The following is an 11052-nucleotide window of genomic DNA, read 5'->3' as shown; positions in this document are numbered from 1 at the left end:
AGCGAGACTCATGCTCGAGTGAGCATTCTGTCTCAGTAAGCGCGTAGCTCACTGCCCTTCTGCGGCGGATCCGAGTGCAACGGAGAGAGAGCACGCAGGCACAGTGCCGGCATGAGATCAGTCATACCAACTGCTTATTCCCTGACTCCGCTGTTCCCTCTCCGAGGCTCGCTGAGAGAGGAGAAACGGGAGAGCGGGGCTGCCTCCAGTGAAGGCGGTCCGCGAGTGGAGAAGAGCGAGACTCATGCTCGAGTGAGCATTCCGTCTCAGTGAGAGAGCAGTCTCTGCGTGGGGTCTGCCCAGACAGATGACGTACTTATTGCTCTTCTGCATCGTGCAGTTTCCCTGCACGAACCACACTCGCAGCGCGACATTTGCAACAACGTCGGTAGAATTTGCTCTTTTAGGGCTTACCTGCTAGAAATAAGCTCTTTCAGAATCGCCGGATGGCGGCAGGGGAAACGGACCAGAACTGCTGCGTTGCTGTAGCGGCGGAGAAGCAAGTCAGCTGTGCTGAGAGGTCCCGATTCCAGCTGCGAAGGCGTGTCAACGGCGAGCAGGTTTTCAGGATCAGCGATGAGCATAGAAGTCGTCGCTGAAGGAGAAGAAATCTGAGAATCCTGTGGTGAACGCCCACTTATATAGCCAGACGCCCCGCCCATTCTGGCGGGCTTTGGCAGGCTTGGCGGGCTTTGTCGACATAGGCTCGTGCAGCTGCGCTGCCTAACCATTGGTTCGTACGTTTTTTTACTACACTGCACGAACCACTGGCCGTGCAGTTTCACTGCGTGAATGAAAAAGGCTTCAGTTCACGAGAAAAAGGCTTTTTTCCCATATGCGTCTAGCAGACGCAGTACGAGTGTAGTATCGAAAGGGAACATTTTTTTTTTACTGTGTATCTTATTTTTTCATGTCATATTAATGATATTTTGCTGGTCGTTTTCCTTGCAATTTCAGATTCAGTGGAGCTAGTCTCATACATCATATCCTCAGGTGACCCTCAGCGGCTTTTCTCAATTGATTCCCAGTCGGGCATCATCACCACTGGCCAGCCACTGGACCACGAGTCCCTCTCTTATGTTATTCTGAACATACAGTTCCACACGGGAACCCTTCCTATCTACAGCAGTGCTCAGGTCAATATCTCCATCACTGATGTCAATGACAACCCTCCTGTGTTCCAGAAGACCTCAGAACACATCACCATATCCCATAACACTCCTCCAGGCACGCCAATTTTCATTGCACATGCCCACGACGCTGACAGCGGCCTTAATGGCAGAATTCACTACATGTTACGTCCTGAGAGCCACTTGTTTTCCATTCACCCACGTATTGGGACTCTCATGCTGAATGGCGACGTCTCAGGAGATTCCAGCCAGAGGTACGAACTCAATGTCATAGCTGAGGATGAGGGTCATCCTTCATTGAGCTCTACGTTACGACTTGCGATAGAGATGGATTCCTTAGGCTCTGTGGAAGACACACTAGCCTTTGAAACTTTGGTTTATCAAGTGGAAATTGGAGAAAGCGCTCCAAAAGACACTAGAATGATTCAGGTACGTGCTTATGGAACCAGATCCCAGCATGGAGGAACCCCTGGCAAAGCGCCCCCTATCATTACTTACTCTCTTAAAGCCCTCTCTGGAGTCCCACCATTCAGAATCCACCCAGAGACTGGATGGATGTTTGTATCTCAGAGTCTTGACTACGAAACTGAACCCATCTACAGATTTAGTGTGTGTGCAAAGGCACAAAATGGCAAAACGGAGGCCACAGCAACGGTGGTTGTCACAGTTCAGGATGAGAATGACAATGCACCTGTGTTCAGTAGGGATGTGTACTTCTTCAGTTTGCAGGAGGGACCGTATCCTCATGGGATGATTGGAACAGTAAAAGCTAAAGACAGAGATTCACGTAACAATGGAGTATTGTCCTACATCTTGCTGTCTGAGGGAAAATACTTTCGCATCAACCCCAGAACAGGTCAGAATTACAGTAAATTTGTTCCATAGTATGTTTCATGCACTGCTTTGTCAAAAAAAGCTGTCTAAAAATTAATTTAAAAAATCTTTAAAAAAAAATTTGATTAAGGCATTCAGTTCTGCTGACTTAGACAAAGCTGAAAATCATTTTTTTGTTGTTTTACATTATTTTGTATTTTGAATAAAACTAAACTAAAATAAACTGAAATAAAATATTCATACTAAATAAAATAACCTTCTAACCTTTACTTTATGGATATTGTTCTACATTATAAAAAATGTTCTACTTTGTAAAAACAGATTATTGGAGTATACATTTGACAAGAAAATACTATTTCTGTCTTTATACTTCAAACTTCCACATTAAATTCAATGTTTTACTTGCTATTTCTTTGTAATTATTTGTGAAATTTCCTAGCAATAAAAGAATGTCTTATTTCTCTCTCTTTTTTTTTTTTTTGGCTGTAGGAGAGATCATAAACACGGTGGCTTTGGATCGTGAGGAGCAGGCACAACATGTTTTGAGGGTGATGGCCACAGATCAGGGTCGACCACGTCTCAACACCACCACTACTGTTCACATCCTTGTCACAGACGTCAACGATAACCCCCCACAGTTCACACACCTACCTGCCACTAAAGAGCTAAACGTACAGGTCATAATAATACTTTTTCTAGAAAACACAAGCAATACTAAATATAATTGTAGATTTTATTTAAATTAAATTAACAGGTTAATTATACAGTTCATGTACATTGAGCATAAGAAGTTCAATTAAATTCAAGTTTATTTGTATAGTGCTTTTCACGATGCAAATCGTTGCAAAGCAGCTTTACAGAAAATTAAAGTTTCTACATTATATTTAGTAATAGCTTATCAGTGGTGACTATCTCAAGTTGATGTCCATGTGGCAGAAATGTACAGTAAAAATCAAGCAGTTCGTTAATGTCATGTAATCAAACAGACGGTGAGCACTATTAACAGCAATGATTTTATGCTGTGATCAAACTTATAGCAAAATTTGGTAGTTTTGTATGTGGTCTGAGGGTTGGCATCATCTGAGGGGTTGGTGTTCGGTCATCTCAGGTCTTTGTAAGGGCTAGATCCAGACTGAAGCTTGTGTAATTCTTAGTTACCTATAAAAAAACAAGTAAATTTACTTAATTTTTGTTTTGGAAGTTTTTGCACACACTTTTTTTTAAGTAAAATGTAAGTATGGAATTAAGTAAAATCTACTTAACTAAGTTATATAAAATTAGCAAAATAAATAAGTTAACATGGCCAGATAACAGTTAGATGAGTAATTTCTACTTAATTATTTTAAGTTTACCCTCCAATACTCAAGTACATTTCACCCAGTCACGGTTTGTAAACTTTACTCAAACAACATAGCACTGTAAAATAATGCCATTAAAGCATGAGGTTCACTTACAAACGCCAATTAAAGCATGTGGTTCACTTACAAACATGTAAGTAAGCAAGAAGACAGCTCTTTATTCTTTTTAAGGTAATATGTGGACTCAAATGTAGTTATTAACCAAATGAACACAGAGACCTCAATACTTGGCACATGATACACAATGACGGTAACAATCAGTTTGAGTATGAATGGGTCATTTTGAATAGAAAATGAACTCTAGATGTCACAAAACAGCAAGTTACTAACCTAACAACAAAAGCAACCATAAAACAGTGTAAATACATCTCGAAAACAGCAAAAAAAATAATTATTCATGTCCAAGTGCATGATGGGAACAACGGGATCGTGACTTCGATATTTACTTAATCTTTGTAAAAATAACAAACAATTCCAAGTAAAATATACTTATAAGTTCAAACTTTAAATTCTACGAGCTAAAAGTGAGTATACTAATATTGAATTTACTCTTTTTTTTATTTTTTATTCTTGCCTGAACTAAATTATTTAATGTAGAGTTGATGTCCATGTGGCAGAAATGTACAGTAAAAATCAAGCAGTTCGTTAATGTCATGTAATCAAACAGACGGTGAGCACTATTAACAGCAATGATTTTATGCTGTGATCAAACTTATAGCAAAATTTGGTAGTTTTGTATGTGGTCTGAGGGTTGGCATCATCTGAGGGGTTGGTGTTCGGTCATCTCAGGTCTTTGTAAGGGCTAGATCCAGACTGAAGCTTGTGTAATTCTTAGTTACCTATAAAAAAACAAGTAAATTTACTTAATTTTTGTTTTGGAAGTTTTTGCACACACTTTTTTTTAAGTAAAATGTAAGTATGGAATTAAGTAAAATCTACTTAACTAAGTTATATAAAATTAGCAAAATAAATAAGTTAACATGGCCAGATAACAGTTAGATGAGTAATTTCTACTTAATTATTTTAAGTTTACCCTCCAGTACTCAAGTACATTTCACCCAGTCACGGTTTGTAAACTATTTTTTATTCTTGCCTGAACTAAATTATTTAATGTAGAAATTACATTTGTTTTTCTGAATTATTTACTTCACCACAAAATCATTTTATTCTATAGATAGTGATACTTACAAACATGTATGTAAGCAAGTAGACAGTTCCTTATTCTTTTTAAGGTAATATGTTGACTCAATATAGTTATTAACCAAATGAACACAGAGACCTCAATACTTGGCACATGATACACAATGACGGTAACAATCAGTTTGAGTATGAATGGGTCATTTTGAATAGAAAATGAACTCTAGATGTCACAAAACAGCAAGTTACTAACCTAACAACAAAAGCAACCATAAAACAGTGTAAATACATCTCGAAAACAGCAAAAAAAAAAAATTATTCATGTCCAAGTGCATGATGGGAACAACGGGATCGTGACTTCGATATTTACTTAATCTTTGTAAAAAATAACAAACAATTCCAAGTAAAATATACTTATAAGTTGAAACTTTAAATTCTACGAGCTAAAAGTGAGTATACTAATATTGAATTTACTCTTTTTTTTATTTTTTATTCTTGCCTGAACTAAATTATTTAATTTTACAAATGTAATAAAAATATAGGTATCGGCATCGGTATCGGCAAGTACCAAAAATAAAAGTATCGGTATCGGGCGAGTACTGGAAAAAGTGGTATCGGTGCATCCCTAATTGTAATGTATACTCAAATGTTCAAAAGTCTGAGGTCAGTAAGTTTTTTTAAGAATTCAATGCTTTTATTCAGCAAGAGTGCATAAAATGGATCTAAAGTGACAGTAAAGACATACATTGTTACCAAAAATATTTTAAACAAATTCTGTTCTTGTGAAATTTATATTCAACAAAATTCACTATAGATTAACAACTTAGCATTGATAATAAGAAATGTTACTTGAGCACCAAATCAAGACTGGAGTAATGCTACTTAAAAAAAAAAAAAAAACTTCAATGCACTGTAAATTTCTTTCGATAATGGCATCTACCAAATGCATATACAATATGCAAATTGTGTATGTGGCTTTTTGTGCAGGTGTGGGCAGGCATTCCAGTGAATTCTGTTGTAATCACAATGTTTGCTAAAGACCTGGATGCTGGAGAGAATGGAACTGTCAAGTTCACAATGAAAGGTAAACTGATGAGGAGAGGACAATTTATTTTTAATTCATGGGTCATTTGTGTTTATATCCCCCTGCTCGAAGGAAAAATATTGTGATTTAGTATGAGACGTCTAATCTTTCTTTATATTTTTAGATAATCGACTGGGCCACTTTAGTATTGATTACCGTAATGGTGATGTCAGGGTGACATCACGGTTCTCCTCAAACCCACAGAAGCGCTACAGCCTGAGAGTTGTTGCCACAGACGATGGTCTTTTTCCTCTGGAGGAGAATGCAGTTGTTCACATACAGGTTAGTGGAGCTGGTACTGGCATATAACAACACTGTGTGTGTGTGTGTGTGTGTGTGTGTGTGCGTGCATGCGTGTGTGTCAAAGTAGGGCTGAAGACTTGCTTATTGATTTGTCTTTTTTGTGTACAATCTAAAAAAATGTCCAGCCACATTTATCATTTATACTGTATGTGAAATTTTGTGTGCGAAATCCAGTCATTTCAATGAGAACTGGCACAATAAGGACTTCCTGTGCCAACCAAATTTTTATCAGGTTCAAGTTTTTTGACATTTGTGAACTTTGCAAGGCCGACCAATAACAAGCCTCTTGGTTTGCCAGGATGGATGAGATGCTCATTCTGGCAGTGTCTACTCAGCCAGTTTTGCACTCTACACCTCAGTATTATAAAATATTTAAAAAAGAAGGCTGTTTGGAAGCTAATTATTTAGGATATATACACATACATATAACAAAAAGAAAACAAGTAGATAAAACAGAAAAATAATAGAGAGAGCTAGTGTTAGAGGGTCAAATAAAGATGGAATAGATGTGTTTTTAGCCGTTTCTTGAAGATGGCTAAGGACTAAACATGCGGTAATTTGCATTATTTAAAAGGATAAATAGAGTTAAATAGAGGATAAATAGAGTTAAATAAAGAACAAATAGAGTTAAATAAAGAACAAATAGAGTTATGATGATTTCAGGAATAAGGTGTCATATAAATCAGGTAAATAATAAATGAACAAACCCCTCTGCAAAAACCTTCAGAATATAGATATGTATTGAACTGGAAAGTTTGGTGTATGTAGGTGCTAATTAAGTGGAGATTTCTGGCTCAGTGCATGAGAAAAATTCATTTTGAGAAAACAGTCTTTAATTATATGTATTTTAATTGACATCTACAGACACATATAGATGAAGTACAATAAAATAAACACTTGTATGTTTATTAGTCCAAATAATGAGCAGTGAGAGTAAACACACATGTAGGCTAATTCAACTGTAGTGTCTTGTCGTACATTTTTTAAGAATAGTTACACAAATTTTGTTTTTTATTCCAGGTTTATGCCTTAGACCAACAAAATGGAAACTCAAAGGATTTTCAGAGCCTCGAATACTTCACTGTGCGGGAAGATGTAAAACTGGGAACTGTCGTTGGATCACTTGGGATTTCTAATGCACCAGATATGCAATTACGATATTCTATTGTCGAGGGTGATGGTAGTTTGCAGTTTGGCATCAAAAGCTCTAGTGGTGAGCTTTATGTGGCACAACACCTGGACTACGAAGTCACACAGCGCTACTTCCTGGTTGTACGTGCAGAAGCCCCTCCCACGTTCAATGTCACTGCATTTGTGGCGATCAGTGTTGTTGATGTCAATGACCACACCCCCTGGTTTCCTGGTAATGGCAACTTTGTTGTGTTCGGTGTTTATGAGGATGTTACCAATGGAACGGCGGTCTATGTGTTTAATGCACATGATGGTGATGGAAGTCTGCGTAACAGTGAGCTTTATTATTCTTTGACCTATGACCCCGACCCTGCCGTAGAGGGACTGCCTTTACACATCGACCCTCACACTGGAGTTGTCCAAACAAATGGACGGTTGGACCGTGAGCACACCGAGAACATTGTATTCAGAGTGACTGTCAGTGACAACGCAGAAGAGCCCACTGATAGGAAACATACATCAGTCATAGCTCAGGCGATTCTGTTGGATATCAACGACAATAGTCCCACATTTGTCTCCACTGAAATGGCTTGTGTCCCAGAGGACACCGAGGTGGGACTTTTGGTTCATCATGTGATGGCCAAAGATGAAGACGAAGGGAGTAACGGGCATGTCATTTACAGTGTAATTTCAGGCAATGAGATGGGCTACTTTCATATGGAAAGCACAGGTACGTGATTTCTTGTGGTATGGGTTTAGGGATGTAAATGAATTTAGGTCTAGGATTTATAGTTAAAGACATATAGGCCCGGTTTCACAGACAGGGCTTAGACTAAGCCAGGATTAGGCCATAGTTCAATTAGAACATTTAAGTAATTTTTATAAACGTGCTTAGAAAAAAACATTACTGGTGTGCTTTTTGAGACAAAACAAAGGCACTGATATATTTTTTATGATCAGTCAGTGCACGTTTCTTTCAGTTGAAACAGCTCAGACTTACATTTTAGTCAAGGACTAGGCTTAAGTCTTGTCTGTGAAACCGGGGGATAGTTAAAAATGTCCTTGGTCTTATTTGGCATGATTGATCACTACACATTATTCAAAATAAAGCTGTCTCTGTTGAAAAACGTGACAAATATGCATGCATATATGTATACATTCCCCTTCGATAGTTTGGGGTCAGTAAGATTTTGTAATATTTTTAAAAGAAGACTCTTATGCTCAGCAAGGCTGAATAAAAACACTAATATTGTTAAATATTATTACAATTTATGAAAATGTTTTCTATTTAAATCTTTTTTTTTTTTTTTTTTTTTTTAAATCTGAATTTTACTTCAGTCTTGAGTTTCACATTATCCTTCAGAAATCAGTGTAATATATGTTGATTTAGTGCTCAAAAACATTTCTTATTATTATTAATGTTAAGAACAGTTTAGCTGCTTAACAGTTCAACTGCAAAGTGTTTTTTTTGTTTGTTTTTTTGTTTTTTAGCAATGTAAAAGTCTATGTGCTCTCAATTTTAGTTAATTTAATGCATCCTTGCTGGAAGATAGATAGATAGATAGATAGATAGATAGATAGATAATATCTCTCTCTCTCTCTCTCTTGCAGGGCATCTGTACCTGAATTTATCCCTGGATTATGAATCCCAGAATGTCCACATTCTCACTATCCAGGCCAGAGACAGCGGCATCCCCTCTCTGTCCTCTACTCAGACGCTCACAGTGAAGATTTTGGATGTTAATGACAATCCTCCTGTGTTCCAGCAGCACATTTACAATACCACCATCATGGAGAACAGAGAACCCGGAGAGATCATTATCACAGTCACTGCAGTTGACCTGGATTCAGGTATGACCTCATAATCTCATCATGAGACCTTTACAATATTTTAGCTCAACAACATAAAAACAACAAAAAAACATAAATTGACAATGAAATATCAGTTGATGTTCACACTATTGCAGAAATTACCACAAGATGGCAGTATGGTTACTCACAGTTTTCATCTTGCAGCTGCCATAACCAGACACAGCATTACACAAAGCTTCCAACTTCCTTCATGCTTTTTTTAATGGGTTAATTATAATTGTCATAGTTTCTGCAATATGTCCAAAATTTTCATCATGCTGTCTTACTATTTTTCATTTTTTTTATTTTTGACTGAACTGTGAGTGTTCACATCACCTGCATTACGTTTGTCTTATTATTCTCTTAATGTTTAGCTTTTGAAATAACCACTTTCATGAACGTCAGTATACATACACAGTTTGTGAAGTTTGAATTGAATAGTATTAATCTATAGTTTTCTTTACCTGATAGTATAGTATTGTCATTTATTGTTTCATGTTACATGTTTCTGTAACAGAAGCAAGTCTCCATGCAGCTTCAAGCATACAAAACATTTCAGCATGAGTAACTTAAGGTAGTGGATTTCTTTCATATTTGTCCATCATGATTTCAGTCTGGAAGTCCAGATGGCCTTGGTCATCAGACTTGAAATTTATTTAGTTAGCAGACTTCTGTTAAAAACATACATCCACCTGAATTATGTTTCGTCAGACTTGATTGCTAACATAAATCAACGGCTCTTTGTGTTCTTTTTCGCACGGCGTGTGTTATTCTGTGCGTCTTGTACCTTGTCTAAATATTCACTAATCTACCAGGCCCTTTTAAAAAACCTCAGCCGCAATATCAGTGTCTGCCTGTCTCTGCTTTCTGACGTTATTCTCAAACAGCAGTCAGGCCTCCTGCAGGATATTTGAAATTGTGTGTGATGATTCACTAACTCAAGCCATCTGTGCTAATAAAGGCCAGTTATTTTTTCTCCCAGAATTCACTCCTTTCAGCAGTGTGGTCTATGGTTTTTCTTTGATTTTATCTTCCATTACGTTAAACCTCCCAAAACCCCATGAAACCGCTGTGCCAAATGTTCATCAGATGAAGATTGATATTGTTAGTAATTGATTCAACTGTCTCTTGCTGTTGCATTAATGCAGTTTGATTTTAGTACACTCATTAAGCTGGTATATATGTTTGTGGCTGCTGGTGAAGTTTCCAGCTTATGTGTCTATTTGAGTTTGTGTGTGTCATCATGTGGGTCAGTGACCTGACACTCATTTTTGTGTCCAATTTATTCATTTATTTAAAAATACATTACAAATGCAATACACTTTTTCTATGAACAGCATATTTTTAGATTTGTAATTCAAATTCATGTTGATATTGTTTGCCAGCACAAATCAAAAAATGTTAAGGTGATACAACTGATATCCTAAGAAAAAACAATGAAATTCTTGAAAAGGGAAACATTTTTATATATTAGTGTGGCATAATTTCTATTTCTTTCGTGTAACTGTAACGGGCAATTAATGTAAACAGCAATTGGTGATTGTTTGATACTCTGCAAAAGCATCCTCATAAGTTCTGCTCATAAGTTTCATAGCCCTTGCAGAATATGCAAAGTTTTAACAATTTTAGCAAAATGAGAGGATCATGAAAATGTAATGTTATTTTTATTTAGTACTGCCCTAAATAAGCTATTTCACATAACAAATGTTTACATATACTCCACAAGACAAAATGACTGAATTTATTAAAATGGCCGATTCCAAAAAATTACATATCCTTGACTCTTAACTGTCTGTCATTACATGAATGATCCACAACTGTTTTAATTTTTTTTGTTTGTGAATCCCTTGTTTGTCCTGAGCAGTTAAACTGCCCGCTATTCTTCAGAAAAATCCTCCAGGTTCTGGACATTCTTTGGTTTTCCAGTATCTTCTGCATATTTGAACCCTTTCCAACAATGCCTGTATGATTTTGAGTTCCATCTTCTCACACAAAGGACAATTAAGGGACTCATACACAACTATTACAAAAGGTTCAAACATGTTCTGATGCTCAAGAAAGAAACAGTGCATTAAGAGCAGGGGGTGTAAACTTTTGAACAGGATAATGTGGACATTTTTCTTATTTTATTTAAAGATCTTTTTTCATTTAGTACTGTCCTTCAGAAGCTAATACTAACATATACTAATACTAACAATACTAATATTTCCAGAAGAAAAATAAG

General features: G+C 36.8%; 1 protein-coding gene across 1 annotated transcript in view; it reads left to right on the top strand.

Moving 5' to 3' along the window:
• Positions 1-11052, top strand: part of dchs2 (dachsous cadherin-related 2) — a 39593-nt gene that overhangs the window by 17219 nt on the left and 11322 nt on the right. Inside the window, exons 6-11 of the mRNA XM_016559894.1 lie at positions 958-1986; positions 2454-2641; positions 5447-5543; positions 5668-5825; positions 6867-7707; positions 8589-8828. Coding sequence (XP_016415380.1) covers positions 958-1986; positions 2454-2641; positions 5447-5543; positions 5668-5825; positions 6867-7707; positions 8589-8828 — 2553 coding nt within the window. The remainder of the gene's footprint in view (positions 1-957; positions 1987-2453; positions 2642-5446; positions 5544-5667; positions 5826-6866; positions 7708-8588; positions 8829-11052) is intronic.

This window comes from Sinocyclocheilus rhinocerous, unplaced genomic scaffold (assembly GCF_001515625.1).
Source record: "Sinocyclocheilus rhinocerous isolate Xijiao unplaced genomic scaffold, SAMN03320098_v1.1 scaffold1129, whole genome shotgun sequence".
In the NCBI taxonomy this organism is placed as follows: domain Eukaryota; kingdom Metazoa; phylum Chordata; class Actinopteri; order Cypriniformes; family Cyprinidae; genus Sinocyclocheilus; species Sinocyclocheilus rhinocerous.
Note: the sequence above shows the minus strand (reverse complement) of the source record. Positions and strands in the feature narration are given on the sequence as shown.